Consider the following 19,220-nt stretch of genomic DNA (forward strand, 5'->3'; position numbering starts at 1 on the left):
AGGCAGAGCAAAACAAGCAGAACTGGGAGAACATTGTACACAATAACAATGATATTGAACGATGGATGATTATGTGTGAAAACTTCTCTACTCATAGCAATGTACTGATCTGGACTAATCCTGGAAGATTTATGATGGGAAATTCTTTCCACCTCCAGAGAAAGAACTATTGGAGTATTTCACATTAGTGAAATTGGGGGAGCAGGGTTTGGTTATGTTTGAGTGTGCCCTTATAACAGTGACCAATATGGAAGTATGTTTTACATGGCAATTAAAAAATGTAAAGAAAATTAGGGGAAAAAAGAAGAAATTGGAGTAGGACTGGCAGCATGATGGTTGTCTATATATGGCAAGAAGTGCATTGTTACCCCTCTCCCATAAAGGGTAGCTGGAAAGAAAATAAAATAAATATCCACTGAGTTAGCAGCTCTTCATGCTTAACATCTAGTAAGATGATTACTTTGTCATCCCCAAGATGCCAGAATCCTTTAGTACTGAGTCACACATATGGCCAGCTCAAAACAGTTACAACAACTATGTGCATTCTCATTGCCCCTGTTACACTGATGTGACTATTTTAATAGTCACACAAATCCTCTAAATATTCCCATTTTGCCTTTTTAGGGTTCTCGGTGTTCTTCTGATGCCAATATGCTTGGAGAGATGATGTTTGGCTCTGTAGCCATGAGTTATAAGGGTTCTACCCTAAAAATTCATCAAATTCGGTAAGAGTGCTTCAAATTTTACTTTTTTTAAAGATAAGATAAATAATTTATATGACTAATAATGATAGACTATTTTAGGTACTTTGCAATTTAATGCTATTTAAATGCTGGGTTATTAATCTTCAGAAACCCATCTGACTTGCACATCTTTCTGTAGCTTTATATGGGGTTGATCCTTTGCTCTCAATGGCTTTTTCAGTGTAGCACAAGCTCTGGTCCTACCAATCTGGAAAGACTTCAAGTATGATCCCAGTAACAGCCTGTCATCGGGACCAGCTTTACTGAGTTCAAAGAGGCTCAGCAGCAGCAGGTTGGCCACTAGTTGATAAATTATTTGGCCAACCAACCCTTAGAACCATTAAAAATACAAAAGGGCTCTCTGCTCATTGTAGCCACTTCCACAAAGGCAGAATTAAGAAATTAGCCAGGGGATACTAAGAGTTACAAGGTTTTTAGAGTATCTCTAAACATAAATATATGTTCTAGTGCTGCTATTTTAATTGTAAATTTTTTGTCCAACAAATGTGATTGCAGAAACTGGGATAGATCGGTATTGCTGCCATCACCCATGTTCAGGACTTCATCACATCTCCCTTCCTCCCTTCCTCCCATCTTTCTTTCTTCCTACAATCCATTCTTTACTCAGTTGCCAAAATAATCTTTCTTAAGCACAGGTCTGACCTGCTCAAAAATCTTCAGTGGCTCCCTATTAACTTTAACATAAGATATAGACTCCTTAGGCAGCTTTTTAAGGCTAACCATAAACCAGTTTCAGTCTACCTTTTCAGATCTATTTCATGATAGTCCTGTTAGCTGTGCTCCTAAATACTTTCTTCTGTGCTTTTAAACAATAACTTCCTTATGTCTGGAATACACTCCCTCCTCAGATCTGCCTTTAAGAATCTGTATCTTCCTTCAAACTCAGTTCAGGTTGCTACCTTCTTCACTGAAATCCTATCCTTTTTCCTACCCCAAGCCCAACTAATATTCCAAAAGCCCAACTAATATTCCAAAAGCACTTCATCTGAAGAGCTCCTTTGCCCCATTACTTCCTGCAATACTTTATACTTATTTGTATATATCTTATGACCTTTCCTTAGTAGAATATGACATACTGTTTTTCTTTTTTTTTTTGTTCTCAGGTTACATCACAGTGCCTTGCATAAAATTTATGCTTAGTAAATGCTTTTTATTGTTGTTGGTGATGATGGCTGATATCACGTGAAACATTAAAATAATAATTTTAAAATTTTGTGTCAGCAGTTGAGGCTTACAGAAAGCTTCACATATGTGATTTCATTTGGTCCTCATAACCCGATGAGGATAAGAACTTATCAATTTATTCCATTTTAATGATGAGGACCATCAGAGAGGTTAAATGACTTATCTAGTATGTTAGAGGTAAGATTTGTCTAGGAGTCTTCTGACTCAAAGTCCAGCCTTATGTCTCCTATCCTAAGCTTCTTCACAGACACTTAGATGAAGGATACTCCAAAGAATATTAAAGTTTTTATTTACAAAAATTACAGATCGAGTGAATCTAATTTGTGATCTATACTGGAGGGAGTAATCTTATACTATAATAACATTACATCCATCAGTATGGAGTGAGCATAACAAAATGTCTGAAAATACTATAGCTTGCCTTTAGTACTTATTTTCTCCTTTATCCCCATAGTTCTCCTCCCCAGCTTATGCTTAGCAAAGTTTTTACTGCACGTACTGGAAGTAGCATCTATGGAAGTCTAAACACGTGAGTATCTATAGATTCAAAAAGAAACCAAAATGAAGAACTTAAGAAATGAACTGAGAAACCTTATAGAATTAGGAATGAATATTAAAAATATTATTTACAGTCAGCAATGTTGAGTCAGATTTCCTTGTTCTCTATCTATATGTTCTTGAAAATAATGAAAGTAATGTAAACCAGATTTTCTCTAGTTGAGTCTTTTTTGGAGCAAGAGATGTTGGTCATATCCTCCTGACTTAGTAGAAGGCAAATATGGAAGTTTACAAGACATACACCATTGAAGTGAATGTGTATACTGCTATATATACATATATATACTACATTATGCAAGCATAAACAGATGGTGGCTAATCACCTGGTTCTAGGACCATAGAGTTAGAAGGAACTTTGGGGAGATTGAGTTTGATACCATTATTTTATAGCTGAAGTATGTTACAGTGGTAAAATGACTGGCCTAGTATTACACAAGTGCTAAGTAGCAGTGCTCAGACTCAAAATGAGATTTTCTGGCTTCACTTCCAGTGATCATCAACTAAATCATGCTGCTTATTCCCATACAACCAGAGTCCTTTTCTGTGTTTTGCTTTGCCATCTTGCTCTTAGCAATGTTAGCTCCTATATGTCTCTTCCTGAGATCAACAGTGCTGACTTAAAAAAACCTTATTTTCCCAGTTTTGTGTTCCTTAGCCCAAGTTTAAGATACTTACATAGCTACATCTTTTCTTTTAGGTGAGATGGGAAAAAAATAAGAGTCCTATAATGTCTATTTCTCAGAATAAAGAACAAAAGCCTTTTTACCCTAGGGTCTTTAAAATAAAAAAGCAATTGCCTTTCTAACTATAATAATTAAGTAACACAAAGTATAAGTGAGGGATACGAAAGTTGAATGACCTTAGGTCTGACTGGATGTTGGAAATTTTTGGTCCAATAGATCTTTTCTAAAAACTCCTTTCAAAAGTTTTAGAAGAGATAGTCTATAATATAGAAATATGTTTGCGTGACTGTATAAGTATAACCTATATCAAACTGCTTAACATTTCACGAGTGGAGTGGGGAGGGAGGGAGAGAAAGAATTTGGACTTCAAAATTTTTTAAATGAATGTTAAAAATTGTTTTTACATGTAAATAGGAAAAATAAATTATTATTACAATTAATGGGGAGAAGGATAGCCTAAGGGAAAGGAAGTTAAGTGAAACAAGAATTCTAACCATATGAACTACTTTTTGACCAATATCACATATTAGCCTCTAAAATTATTAAAAATAAATTTGTGGTTTTTGTTAGAAAAAAATTAGTCATAGATTTTAAAGACTGGGATTTTACATAGATTTCTTACCTACCCTAATGGTAGCATTTCAAAATTTAAAATTTTTTATTGTGATTATTATTTGGATTTCTAAGAATGTTTAATCTTTTTTCTCCTAGTTGAAGAGTAATCTATCTGTAAAATACCTTGAAATTGTTCTTTTTTGAAAAATAGCATTGATTGATCAACTTATTTCCCTCTCTAGGCTACAAGACAGTCTTGAATTCATTAATCAGGACAATAATACATTAAAGGCAGATAATAACACAATTATCAATGGGCTTCTTGGAAACATAGGTAATAAATTCCTTTGTTCACTGTTACTTGTAAATTCTTTAAATTTATATTTTAACATTGTGACAAAAGTAGTTCTGAAATAATTCTGAATTATAACAGTTGGTTTATAAGATAAAATACTTTCAAATGTAAAAAATAGCAAAGAATTTTCATTTCTAGTAGTGTATAGCCTCTTTTAACCCTTCTTAGGTTGGAAAACTAAATACCTAATTGATCTTTTTTTTTTTTAGTATTTAAATGGTATATGACATTGTTCACTTTTTAAAATGTGCTTTGCTATTGACATACGAGTAAAATATCTTAAAAGTCTTGTAACTAACTCTGTCATGTTTTCTAAAACAGATAACTGTCCCTTAGTCATGTCAGCAAAAAAAGGACTAAATTATTAAAAAGGGGCAAAAATAATTGCCCAATATTCCAGGCTAACAATAATAATAATTAACATTTATATAGCGCTTTAAAATTTGCAAAGTACTTTATAAATATCTCATTTATCTCACAAAAATCTTTGGTAGATAGATGCAGTTATCTCACTTTACAGATAACAAAACTAAGAAAAGTTTGAGCGACTTTCCCAGGCTAGTGTTTGAGACTGAATTTGAACTCAGATTTCCATGTTAATTGAAAGAGATGATTTGGAATACCAAGAAAGTGAAATTTAACATTCAGATGAGTGTCCATAGCATATAAAAAAATCATTTTCGTGTTCCTGGAAGAAGTTAATACCAATGGGGTCAGCGAGGTAGCTCTATGGATTGAGAGATAGGCCTAGAAACAAGAGGTCCTGGGTTCAAATGTGGCTTCACACACTTTTCTAGCTTTGTGACCCTGAGCAAGTCACTTAACCCCCATTATCTAGCCCTAACCACTCTTCTGCCTTGAAACCAATACTTAGTATTGATTCTAAGATAGAAGGTAAAAGTTTTTTTTTTTAATTGGTATAGATACACTTAATTCTTTTTTTTCCATGGTTTTTGTTGTTGTTGTTGAATGTTCTGATTAATCAAAGCTTAATTTCCATAAAGGTTTTGGGACATTTGATTTAACTTGAAATTTATTTCAATTATATTGCTGTATATTGCAGTTCCCAAATTTTTAAGAGCTTTGTTATTATAAGAAATATAAAACCATGAAAATATTTCATTTAAAAATAAATTGTACTAAAGAATAGAATTTTATTTTTTGCTTAATTTCCTACGTATAAAATATATTCTTTCTCACTTCCCAAGCTTTTCAATATATCATTTACATAATATGTCTCCAAAAAATTTGAATTCTCTCCTTTAATTCAGAATTTATTTTAGAATGAAACATTTTTTACTTTTGGACTTAATGGCTTTTATTGAATAAAAATGAGTATTAATAATAATAGCTTGTATTTGTATTGTCCATTTGAAGTTTCCATACTTTGCATATATTAATTATCTCATTAAATCTTCACAATAACATTGAAGTTAGGTAATAATCATATTCCTATTCAACAGATGAAGAAATTGACTCTTAGAAGAGATTAAGTGATTTGCCCAGGGTTACACAGCTAATCAGTATCTGAATTGAAACTAGGTCTGATTTCTAGAGAATTTTTTACCTTTGAAAACTGAAGAATTCATTAACATTTATCTGTACATTTCTCTTTGTGCTGAATTCTTATTGACATGCAAGTACCATTTACTCATATAACACTGTATTACACAACATTTTTTTTCCAGAAAAGAAATAGTATTCCTTCCTTTACTGTACTTCTTGTTGAAAGAATGTCATGGAACTTGTCCTCTGGAAACATAAAAATCATTTCAGAAGACGAACAATTTCTAACCATTTTGATGGTGATCTTGGACTTTAACAAAATATCTAATACCCTCTGGGAACAAGGGAAACAATTCTTTTATGTAGGGTCAATTCATAGTCCTTTAATATGTTTGTTTTTTTAAAAGCGTCATGTACTGCATCATGATTTATAATCAAGAACTTTCCTTATCTTTCCAGTCTTCCTTGAGTACACCAAAATCAGAGCTTATGAAATTACTCCATCGCAGTGTTGAAGAAAGTTCAGTCAACCCCCAAATTTGACTTAGTAAAGATTTTAAAGCTACCTAAATTAGAGACAGCTAACTGGTAGCCTAGGGACTTGTTAGCTTGCAAGATGACCATTATTCAGTTCCTAAAGAAATTCTTTGTGCTACAATTTCTCATTATCCCATCCAGGAAATCTTTGGTGTCCCACAGTTTACTGTAGCTGCACTAATCCTTAAATAGCTAGGAATCTAGCTTCATAGAAATGCATTTTGAATTCTGGCTTTTAAAGGCTTCATCTCCCTGAACTAAATTTTATTTCCATTTCCCCTTTTGTTTTTAATTATAACCTGTTAATCATGGATGAACTCATTTCTACTTTGTTTTAAAATTTTGTTTGTTACTATTTCTTGTTATGCCATATTTTCTATTTTCTTGAGCATCAGATTGATGCTCTCCTTTTTCTAAAGGAAGACTACCTCTACAAATTCTTCACTGACCTACTTCTGGTTAGGCTATGCAAAATTTTTACTATTTAAACAAATTATAACCAGCCTGAGAGTGTCTGGTTAACAAGGGTACTACAGCTTGAACTTCAGTTCTTGTTTATCGTGAAATTTGTTTTCTTCCATATCTGTTGGTCTGCTCCTATGTTGCTTTATCTTCCTTTTGAAACCAGGTGCCATTCAGCTTTACTAACTTCATTCTTTCATATGTATTTTACATTTTGCCATGTAGGTCTTTCACAGCTTTGCAGCCCTAGGCGGGCATTCTCTGAGCAAGGCCCGCTCCGCCTGATCAGGAGCGCCTCTTTCTTTGCAGGTTTGCAATGTGCCGTGTGGGTAGACTAGTTGGTGTGACCAAGCTACTAGAATTTTGTAGTTTAGCTTTGGAAATAAGACACCAGTTGAAAATGACTATGAGTATATAAGAAATAAGTGCATGAGATCCATCCTCTGGTTATGGAATTTGTTTTTACTATTCATGGAAATCACATTTTCATTGGAATTGAGTATTTTGGAAATACTATTTTCATGAAATTATATTTTGATGTTTCCAATATTTCTTTGAACTTTGGACCTGCAAAATCCAATTTTGGTTACCGATTTGCTACTCAGAAGTAGAAATTATTAATTTTAATATGCTACTCAAATTTCTTCTGAAGAGGTCTTATTTCTATGGCTAAGTAGCTTTTATTTCTTAGTTCACCAATTACAAAAAAACTAAATCCACTCTTCATTTTCTTGTAAGATTTCTTTCCACTCTTTGATATAAGGAATTTTTTATAAATAAAACTCAGTTGAACAAGTACCATTAAAATTCTAAGAATAGTCCTCCCTATCTTTGTTTAAATCACATGACTGATAATTGAAAAAAGCATAGAATCTGTGCTTATGCTTTTCTTAGCCAACTGTTGCTATTCTTAATTTCCTAAATGCAATGCTATACAGTACAAGTTTAAATTTGTCTGGCTGAAATCTTAGCAGGACTTGGATAAGTTTACCTACTTTTTTTTGTTCACAAAAAAAGTATGAATTTGGCCTTTGGTTATTTCTATATTAATTAACTACTCGTTATGTTCTATATATGATCTTCAAATAAATCTCTGGGCTTGTTCAGCTTAGCAGCAGTTCTTGGTGTTGGGGGTGTGCCATGTTACCAAGAAAAAAAGATAAATGAATGCAATGAGATGAGCATGATTTGGTTTTGATCATTAAAAGGAGTGCCACTGGTCTGAACAAAATTTGATTTTGTACTTGACAGGCTTGCCTTTCTTTATAGTTCACAGCAACCCAATGGACATGCCTGGAAGAGAGCAGAATGAAGACAGAGATAGTGGCATAGCACGCTCTGGTAATGCATTTCATTAGTTTAGTAAAAGGGTATGGATGTTTGGTATTGATTCTTTGTTATATGATATAGTTTTTCAAGCTCAGTTATTTGGTGTTTTGGAATCGTTAGAAAAAAACAGAAGTAGAAATTATTTAACAATATTGCACTCAGTAATAACATAGTTGACAATTCACTTTTTACATTTCTCGCAGAGATGTAGAAATAGAGGAAGTAGAGGATGAGCTGAACTGAAAAAAGACTCAGCCAATGCAAAGTGAAAAGTGCCCATGTTCCCATTATGTTGATTTTTTTATTTATTTATTAGATGGAAAAGTCCTATTAGAAGTGTAAGGAACCATTGTGTGATACTAAAAGGAAAAAATTGAAGAATATTCATATAAAACCGTTTTTTAAGTTTCCAGAGACTATGACAAGAAAGCAATGAATTGCACTTGCTGCAGTTCTGATTTTCCAAATAACAAGGGGCATTTTACACAAGAGATTACAACATTTCTCTGCAGTATAAATTTTTTCATGTGGGTTTTGATCATCTCAGATCTTTACTAGTGCTATGTATAAAACCACTCCACGCCTCTTGCCCATAGTAAACCTTGTCTACATGTTTGCACTGTGCTTCCTTGTGATATTTTGAATGTAGGTTGGAGAGAGACTCTAATCTCTCAAATTTTTGTGCTTCTTGTATATATTTTGTCAATGAAGCTAAGTCACTAAAATTTAGTTTCCCTGATACAGAGTGTCTTTGAAGGACAGACTGCAGTTTGTGAAGCTATTTCCCCTTTCTAAACCAACAATCATCTTATTGCTGTGGCTTTTTAAGACATAGCTTTTAAATTATCCTTTCCTTTTCTATAATTAGATTTTTTTTCCCTCTAAGGTAAAACTTTTCATTTTCATTGGTTATATTTAACACCATTATGCATTTTTATCTGTTTGTATCTGTGTAGTTCTAATTGTTCCAGAATCCCCAAGTTTGTGATTTTTCATTGAAGCAGTGTTTTACTAAAACAATTTAGGTTATTGGTTTTAAAGCCAAAGTTTTCACATATCCCACTTGTTAGAGATGTGCTTTGTTTGACCAAGTAATGTAGACAGATTAGCTTATTAATAACCTATACCAGTTTTTAAGACTATATAAAAGTTTAAGGTGAGACTCCTTATTTTTAATGATGACAATAATATATTAATTCATTTAACACTTTCAAATTTTCTTGCTCAAAACCCTGAACCTTGAAACATGCCTTGTGATTGGGGACTATGAGGGGATTGTCTATTTTCTCTCAGTAATACATTTTTTAAAAAGCAAATGGGATTTTAGGGGGTCATGAAGAATTGAAGGTCAAAAGTTGAAGGTTTAGAAAACTCTGTATTTTGAGTGTATTTTTTATTGTTCCATTCATCATTTAAAATGTTTTTTGATACTTATGAGCTATTGAATTTTAAAAGTATTCTTTTTGTTTTTATTGTTCTAACAGCTTCTCTTAGCAGTTTGCTTATTACTCCATTTCCTTCTCCAAACTCCTCACTTACCAGAAGTTGTGCTAGCAGTTACCAACGACGCTGGCGACGCAGTCAGACAACCAGTTTGGAAAATGGGGTCTTTCCTAGGTGGTGAGTGAATTAACAAACCAACAAATTTTTTTATTTCTTTACTTTTTATCAATCTCACTTAAGTTTTCTCTTTGCATTTATCTTTTTAAAAATATAGTTGTCAACATATTTATATATACACATATCATTTTGGTTCTGCTGACTTACTTTGCATTTATCTTTTCATATTTTCTTATATGTGTTATTTATAATAAAATTTGTCTAAGCTTTAACAATTAACGTGTAAGAGTAAAGAGAAAATATACAAGGAGTTTCTCCCAAAGCTATTTAATTATTTTGATTTTTTTAATGAGATGACTATAAGATAAAGTCCATTATTTAATTACCAAGAAAATTCAATTGACATTTAAAGTAATTATATAAACTTTTTTTAATAGGTCTATAGAAGAAAGCTTTAATCTGTCAGATGAAAGCTGTGGTACAAATCCTGGAATTGTTAGGAAAAAGAAGATTGCAATTGGTGTAATTTTTTCACTTTCCAGAGATGAAGATGAAAATAGCAAATTTAATGAATTCTTTTTTTCACACTTTCCTCTCTTTGAAAGCCACATGAACAAATTGAAGAGTGCAATAGAGCAAGTAAGTAGTTTTCACATTTAGTTTTATATATTTTTATCCTTTTTTAAATTATCACCTGCTATGTTAGGAATATATTAATTTATTAATTCAACTGGGATTTATTGAATGCCTGCCATATTATGATAGGTATAATATTGGAAGCTATGAATATTTCTAAGTCTAAGTCCTGGCTTTTTTTGTCATTTTATTTTCAAATTAATTTTTAAAAAATTTTGAGTTCCAAATTCTTTCCCCCTAGCACTTTCCTCGTCCATTAAGAAGGAAAACAATATGCATCATTATATAAGAAATGTTGTAAATCATTCTACCATCCCCAAAAGGAAGAAAAATAAAGAAAGTGAAAATCAGTATGTTTCAGTCTATACTCTGAGTTTATTAGTCCTCTCTCTGGAGGTGGATAGCATTTTTCATCATAAATCCTTTAGAATTATTGTGGTTCACTGTACTGATCAGAATAGCTAAGTCTTTCACAGTTAATCACCATTACAACATTGCTGTTACTGTATACAATGTTCTCCTGGTTTTCCCTTTACATCAATTCATATAAGGCTTCCCAAGTTTTCTAAAACCATCCTCCTTATTTCCTCCATTATAATCATATACCACAACTTGTTCAGCAGTTCCCTGATTCATGGATATCTCTCAATTTCCAAATCCTTGCCACCTCAAAAAAGAGTTGCTATTTGCCCTGGCTTCTTACAAGCTGATAATATAGTAGGTAATTATAGTACACGGATCAGTTTAAAATCAAAGAATCAGAGAGGTGTAGAATGTTAATGGAAGTTCAGAAGGGAAAAGCAGAATTATTTCCAGTGGGGGTGGGGACTAAGGAAGAAAAATGGATTGAGACAAGTTTTTTTTGGACTTGGGGCAGGTAGGTAGCTCAGTGGATAGAAAGCCAGGCCTGGAGACTAGAGGTTCAAATGTGACCTCGGACTAGCTATGTGACCCTGGACAAGTCACTTAACCCCAGTTGCCTAGCCCTTACCACTCTTTCGCCTTAGAATCAATACTTAGTCATGATTCTAAAATGGAAAGTAAAGGTTTAAGAAAAAAATAGGTAGGCTTTTGCCAGGTAGAGGAAACCATATAAAAACTAAGTCACAAAAGTTTGGGGGAAATATATTGCATATTCAGAAAGACAAGTCAAGTCTCAATAATAATTTAAGTAGTACCTACTCTAAGTGCTTGAGTATACAAAGAAATGCCAAAAGTCTGATAAAGAAAATGAAAATAATACTGTAAAGAAACAGATGTGAGTATAATAAGTTGGAGATGATCTTAGAGGAAATAAACTAAGATTAAGGAAGAATGAAAAAAAGCTTCTTGCAAAAAGCACCTTAGCTGGGACCTGAAGGAAGCCAGGGAAGCAGAGATAAGGAGAGTGGAGAGTGCTAGGCAGGAGGAGAGCCAGTGATAGTGTCCCGAGTCAGGAAATGAACTGTCTTATGTAAGAAGTAACCAAGGGCCCACTGCCCTTATACCATAGAGTACATACATGAAAAGGAGTAAAGAATAAGAAAAAAGTATAAGAAATTAAAAAGGTGAAGGGTGAGATGAAAGGCTTTAAGAGACAAATAATGAATTTTTTATTTGATTCTGGAGGTAAATGAGAGCCACTGCAGTTTATTGAATAGGGGAATGGCTTGGTCAGATCTGTGCTTTAGGAAGATCACTGATAGCTGAGTGGAGAATACACTTGGTGGGGAGGAGGAGGGACACAGAAAAAGTGCAGGGAGGCCAACCTAAAAGAAGTCAAGGGGTAAAATGGTTAGCAGCTTCCACAGTGACTAGAGCATTGGGTTTGGAATCAGGAAAACCCATCTTCATGAGTTCAAATCTAGCCTCAGACACTAGCAGTGTGACTCTGCGCAAGTCACTTAACCCTCTTTGCTTCAGTTTTCTCATCTGTAAAATAGCTGGCAAAAGAAATGAAAAATCACTCCATTCTCTGCCAAGAAAACCCCAAATAGGTCATGAAGAGTCATACACAATTGAATAACAATAATAAGAGATGAGGGCTTGCACCAAGACGGCAGCAGTATCAAAGGAGAGAAGGGGCATATACAAAAGATGTTGCAAAGGTAGGCTCAATAGCACTTAGGACAACTGGTTGTCTTTGAAAGATGAGGAAGAGTGAGGAGTCAAGGATGACATGTAGATTTCATGCCTTATTAATTAACAGAGATGACAGTGTCCTTGACAGCAATAGGGAAGTTACAAAGAGATAAATTGGGGGGTAGGGGGGGATATAATGAATTAGTTTTGAATATATAGAGTTTAAGATATCTCAGTTATTAGGCAGATTAGAAATCTGTAATACTGGAAATCAAGAGAAAGATTAGGGCCAGATAAATAGATTTAAGATTCATTTGCATAGAAATGAAAATTGTATCCACACGAATTGATGCAATTACCAAGTGAAATGGTATTGAAGGACAAGAAAAGAGGATCCAGGAAAGGGTCTTGAGAGACTGCAAGGGTTACTGGGTATAATTTAGGTGAAGATCCAATATAGGAGACTGATAAGGAGTGCTCAGGCTGAGAGAAAAAACAGCAAGAGAAAGAAAGCAGTGTCATGAAAACCTAAAAAGAATAAAATAACAAAAAGAGGATGATTAACAGCATCAAAGACTGTAGAGAGAGAGAGATCAAGAAGGGCAAGAATGATTTGTCAGTCAAGAGATTGCTTGGTAACGTTAGAGAGAGTAATAATGACCAAGTTTGTCCCCTAAAAAGAAATAAGAACAACACTTCCATCTCTTCTTTAAGACGGGTTTGGAGAGGAAACTATGGATGTGAGACATTTTATATAATATTAAACTCAGTTGATGAGTTGGTTAGTTTTTACTAAAATACTCTTCTTTTTTTGTAGAGTATACCTCTCTAAGTAAGGGATAGGATATTTGAGAATGAAGATGGCATAAACCAGAAACGATGTCAATAAAAATAAAATTATATTTCAATAGCTAAGAAAAAGAAGGCTGTTTCTTGAGATTAAGATCTTAGTGAGGAGTGTTCTAGTTTTTGATTGTGTGTTTGTTATATGAATGGGACCTCTAAAAATGTTAGAAACGAAACTAAATTGTTTCTTTTTAGTTATAAGAACATCAATTTGGTTAATAAGGTAATTCTTTATAGCCTAAAACGTTGCACAACTACTTCCTTTATGTTGACATTGCATTCTTTGACAATTGCAAGGAAAGTTTCAAAGTATGAAAACTTTGAACTCCTTTTTAAAATATTCGTTGGCAAGTACAGAGTACAAAGCCTCCATAAATACATGTGCCTCCTATATCTCTCCCTAGATAGGAAAATTGGCCGTCTGTTCAAGGTTTTCTAAAAATAGGTATATTTGGCTTCTTAGCTCAATTGACAGGTGAGAGGAAATAATGTGACTGTTTTCCCTTTCTTTTTTTTTTTTTTTTGGCCATGGCCACTATAAAAATTATATGTTTAATGATTATTTTCAAGGCTATGAAAATGAGCCGGAGGTCAGCTGATGCCAGTCAGCGCAGTTTGGCATATAATCGTATTGTTGATGCCCTGAATGAATTCAGGTAAGTATTGTTTCTCTGTTTTATCTTTTATGATGTGGTGATATGTCTAGATGTACACAAATTATTTTCTATCACTGCCATTCTTATATACTCAGTGTTTTTGAAACTATATTTTTGAAACTGGTGAACCCAGTGTTCAAAATTAAAATGGAGTCTAGTGGATTTGTGGAGTTCCATTTGTCACAACACATAGGAGATGCTTAGTAAATATCTATTGATATGAATAAATATGTTTGGAGGCTGCTGATCATATGAGTTTAAATTCTGGGCCTTCTGAGGATGAAATATGTCAGGAAGTGGTCCCCCTTCTGCTTTTTAATGGCCAAATAATTAGATCTCCTGCAGAGAACAGTTAATAATTTTTAAGTACAGTTTAGTCACCCCATTTCTATTTGAGTTGGACACTACTGATTATACCATGCTGCCTCTTAAGTGTAGAATATAAAATAGAGAAAACAGCTCTAATCATTGAATATGTCAGAGGATGATAGAACTTAAGGTAGAAGGGGTTTCACAGGCCATCTTGTTCATTTCTTAATTTTGCAGATGAGGAAACTGAGACCTAGGAAGGTTTTTGTCTTTGTGAGGTTAACATAGGTAATAAATGTCTGACAGAGGATTTAAATCCAAGCCTTCTGATTCAGAGCCAGTACTTATTACACAGTACCATGTGGTTCATCATTCCCTTATGCTGAGAAAATAATTTATTTTTAAGATCAAATATGTAAAGTTAACTGATATGACAAGATATGTTCCTATCTGTGCATGTGAACAGTTATTGCCAATCAAATTTAGAATAAGAAAAAATTATTTCTTCTTTCTACTGCCATTTGATTTTCTGTTTTTTTTCTTATTTAAAAAAAAAAAACTAATCAAGAATAACAGTAAACATGGCATATTTACCTTTTCATTTCTTCTATAGTAAAGAGCTCCTTATCTCAGCAAGCATTATTTATATTCACTTGAAATAGGGGATGATAATCAATCTGTATTTTGTAATTTTTAAGAAATCTTGAATTTATTAACTACTATTGTCCCTTTTTTATATATCTGTCAACTATGGATACCAATAATTAGTTCATAAATCCAAGATTCCTCAGACTGTACCAGAATGCTTCACTCTACCTCAGCCCATTCCTTGTTATTATTACAGCCTCTGTTCTACCTCTTTCTATTCCTGCAGAACTTCACTAGTCTACCCTCAAAATTTCCTCACTTCAAAATTGTGATGTTAACTATTACAATTATATTTTATCCTTTACCTTTGAAATCTTTGTCCCTTTTTCCTACCACCATTTGCCCTGTTAATCCTACACCCTAGGTCACTCCTACCACATCACCATTTCCTACTAAAGTTTCTACTCTCATGCTACAGAATGGAAATCATGGAAGCAATTCAAATGCAGTTCGGAATTATGTCTCACTGTTTGTGACCCGATATCTCTCCATGGAATTTTCTTGGCAAGGATCCTGGAGTAATATGTCATTTTTTTCTTCAGTGGATCCCTTTTATTAGGCAATTAGAGGTTAAATGATTTGCTCAGAACCACACAGCTAGAAAGCATCTGAAGCTGAATTTGAACTCTGGTCTTCCTAATTCTAGGTCCAGCACTTGATTCACTGAACCATGTCCTAGGCATAAGAAGTTAAATGACTTGCCCAAGGTCACAGAATTAGGACATCTCTGGAGCTGGATTTGAATTCAGGTCTTCCTGATTCCAGATTCAATGCTCTAACCATTGGAACACATCTACATCTGTGACAAATGAGTCCACTATAAATTCATGCCTAATTTTAACTAGGTCACCACTGCTATGCAGCCATCTTTTGGTCTTCCCTAATTTATTTTTTCCCCTGATTTAATTTTTAACATTTTTACAATAACCTTTTCAAACTTCTACTTTTTTTCTCAAGTCCTCTATAACAAAGGACACTTCCCTAAGCAAAAGAACCCATCCCATTTTGCTGGGGAAAAAAAAATAAGTTCCATCATTATGAGCTTCTTTGTCTCTCCAGCTGTGTGCACACATCAAAACCCTTCTACCTCTTCACCCATTGGAAGTGTTATTAGACACTTCCATTTCATTTGATGGATCCTTATCATTTTTCCTCCACGGTACTATTCATTGTCTCACTGGCTAGCAGTTTCATCCCTTCCCAACAGTTCAAATATCATCTCTTTGTAGATGATTCCTAAGTCTCTATTACCTTGCCCACACTATTTCCTAACTCCATTTCCAAATACCCACCTAAAAGTCCCATTTTCCTGGAATAATACAACATGTACACAGTTAAGTAAACTAATTACAAGGTTGTTTGGGGGGAAGGGAGGGGAGATAAAAAAAAGTTTCTGAAATTCAACATGTGCAATCATCACCTTTTGTCCCTATTAGCCTGCCCCTTCTCTAGGCTTCTTAGTTTTGATAGAGAGTACCAAAACCATACAGTTACCCAGATCCATAACCTTGAAATAATCCTGTACTTTGCCTCTCTTTCACCATACCTCCACAAACTCTCTTGAATATATCCCATTTTCTCCGGTTATCAGTCTCCAAGATTTCAGTCTCTTCCCCTTCCAACCCAATTTCCATATGCCTGCCATAGATTTTTATCTTCAAATGATCATTAAATTTTGTTGACTATTTTTAAATAATAAAACTCAAACTCCCCAACCTGGCATTTTAAGGCTCTCTGTTGTCTAGTTCCATCTTGGCTTTCCATCATAATTTCACATAACCCCTTTCATGCATTCTTCATTCAAGCCAGACTTTTGCTTGTGTTTGACAAATTCAGCAAATCTCCCCACTTCTGTGCTTTCACATATGTTGTCATCCACACCTGAAGTGAAATCCTTCCTCATTTTCACCTCTCAAGAACCCTTTTCTTAGGACCTTAGGATCATAGTTAGAGCTGGAAGATACTGTAAAAGCCATCAAGTCTGACCTCATTTTAAAGATAAGGAAACTTAGCTCAGGAACCATATTTTCTATGAAATTTTTCCCATTACTCCCAGTGCTTTCTCCTTCATCATACACTGTAGTTGGTTATCTTTGTGTACAAGTTGTATCTCTCCAGGAGAGTGTAAGCTTTTTGAGGACAAGAGCTACTTCATTTTGTCTTTTTCCCCGTAATACCTACTATAGAGTAGACAGACAAAAGACTCTTCATAAATGCTTATCTAAGTGTTAAATTTAATTCATCTAGAAATTTTTTTGTTGAAGTCCAAAATTTTAAATTTTTTCAAGCCTATTAAATGAGATAAAAATTCCCCTGAAGTTATGTGGTATAGTAGAAAGAATATAATTTGAAGTCAAAGAACATGGGATCATATCTTATCTCAAATATTAAAACTTTTGTGGTATTGTGTTATACAGTGTTAGATAGTGGATAAATTGCAGTCAGATCTGAAATCTATTTTAGGAGTTAGGATCTGAATGGAGTTTCAATATTGAATTTCCTAAGGTAACAGAACTGCTACTCCTTCACATACTTCCTATATTCACAAATAAAATTGTTTTAAGACAGTTTCTACGTGATTCTAAGCCATGAATTCTACATAGTTAAGTAAAATGTTGGGGATTTTTTATTTTTTTTTTATTTAACCTAGTTTTCAATCAAAAAATTTTTTTAAATTTTTTTTAAACCCTTAACTTCTGTGTATTGGCTCCTTGGTGGAAGAGTGGTAAGGGTGGGCAGTGGGGGTCAAGTGACTTGCCCAGGGTCACACAGTTGGGAAGTGTCTGAGGCCAGATTTGAACCTAGGACCTCCCATCTCAAGGCCTGACTCTCAATCCACTGAGCTACCCAGCTGCCCCCCAATCAAATTTTTATTTGAGTATCTTATGGCATACATAAGGAAAAGGACCACTTTAGATCAGTTTGAAGTTGATATGATTTCTGTCCTTTAATTTTTATCTTATACTTTAGTCTATAATTTTTAATCTTAGATTAGCTGCAAAACTCTGAAAACTGAACCATTCTGACTAACTCTTAGGATGTGCAAAATAATGAAGGTAACCCTTCTCTTTCTTTCCTTTTTCCTTTCCTCCAACTGAAAAAAGGTCAGTTATATGACATTTGTTTTACACAACCTGTATCCTATAGGCATGTGTTATCAGCTCAGTGTTTATGTACACATATATTTTTATATGTATACATGTGTACATACTCATTTTGTCAACTCTCCTAACTGAGAACACAGCTGAAGAATTAGAGGTGAGAAGTTGAAGTGAAAACTGGTTTCAAATTCAAGCATCCAGGTAGAATTTCAGAGAAAGTAGATTATGCTCACTATATCAAGAAATATCCTCATATCTCCCCAGAATGGGCTGTCTTGGTATGAAGAATGAGTTCCCCATCACTTCAAAGTAAAGAAGGATGTCGTAGAGGGAATTCCTGTGTGGATATGAATTGGACTTGATGATTTTTGAAATCACTTTGAATTTTCCTCAGACTCTATCCAGACAGCAAAGTTCATCTATTTAAAATGGACACATGTCAAGACCAATTCCCTTATAAAAGGCACATGTGTAGACTGTGGGAGTAACATTGAAAAGTTTAGAATTTGATTTGGATAGTTTATGGACACATTTGCCTTAATACAACTTGATAAAAATCAATGTATATGTTACTACATTGCTGGAAGTTTAAAATAAAAATGTGATATGCAGGAGTGATGTAGAAAATCATTCTAAATGTGACTTCCTTGTCAGTGACTCATAAATTGCTTCTCTTCTTAACATGATAATATTTTTGAGGCAAAAAATAAAGTTCTTATTGCTCTTACTGCATTTAAAGTTTAACCTCTTGGTGCTTTAATGACAACTCCTTTTCCTGAAATCAACATAAACCTTCTAATATTACATGAAAGGAGTGTGGAATGAAGATTCAATAATTTTTAGCCTAAAATTTTGCGGTCCTTATTGTCTTCCTTAAAATTTCTTTGTAGACATAAGCCGAAGTGTAGGTCATCCCAGAAATGGTTTAGAAAAATTCCCTTTATTTGCCTTAAAAGAATTCATCAGAGCTTGTCAGTTCTATTTCTAATTCTTGTTTACAACAGCAGAGTAGTAAATCCTTACCCTTGGTTTCAGGACCATTATTTACATATCTGGTATTGAGGGTTCCCTTTACTTCAGTCACATGATTGTTGGCTTGCTGCCAAGAGCATTTGCTTGGCTGGGAAGAAACACTATCAGTTACAGATGCAGCCAGGGTTACTAGAATAGTAAATAATGTCACAAGATCCATTTATTCCTCTCCACACAAACATGGTTTGGAATATCTTGAGTTTAAGATGGGAGCAAAGTTTTATTTTATTTTTTTCTTTAGCTAACTAAAGGCAAATATTTGGCCATATTTTACTTTTATAATAGAGCTCATAGGTTTGTTTAGGAACGTCATGGTTGGCTGCACTTCATAAAGTGGAGCTTAAAGGCATGGCATTTTACCTTCTTGCTTTAAATGACAACTTAATTTCTTCTTTTTTTTTTTTTTACAAAGCAACATTTTACTTTTGTTGTGGTAA

At 33.9% G+C, this 19,220-nt stretch overlaps 1 protein-coding gene across 3 annotated transcripts in view; it reads left to right on the forward strand.

Annotated features, from left to right (window-relative positions):
- FNIP1 (folliculin interacting protein 1) overlaps positions 1-19,220 on the forward strand; it is a 143,453-nt gene that overhangs the window by 103,884 nt on the left and 20,349 nt on the right. For 2 of the 3 annotated variants that reach the window (XM_044664680.1, XM_044664682.1), the window contains 8 exons: positions 625-725; positions 2,404-2,478; positions 3,988-4,079; positions 6,831-6,914; positions 7,875-7,946; positions 9,419-9,554; positions 9,932-10,133; positions 13,608-13,693. In XM_044664680.1, coding sequence (XP_044520615.1) covers positions 625-725; positions 2,404-2,478; positions 3,988-4,079; positions 6,831-6,914; positions 7,875-7,946; positions 9,419-9,554; positions 9,932-10,133; positions 13,608-13,693 — 848 coding nt within the window. The remainder of the gene's footprint in view (positions 1-624; positions 726-2,403; positions 2,479-3,987; positions 4,080-6,830; positions 6,915-7,874; positions 7,947-9,418; positions 9,555-9,931; positions 10,134-13,607; positions 13,694-19,220) is intronic. The other variant, XM_044664681.1, reaches the window with a different exon arrangement.

This window comes from Gracilinanus agilis, chromosome 2, assembly GCF_016433145.1.
Source record: "Gracilinanus agilis isolate LMUSP501 chromosome 2, AgileGrace, whole genome shotgun sequence".
NCBI lineage: Eukaryota > Metazoa > Chordata > Mammalia > Didelphimorphia > Didelphidae > Gracilinanus > Gracilinanus agilis.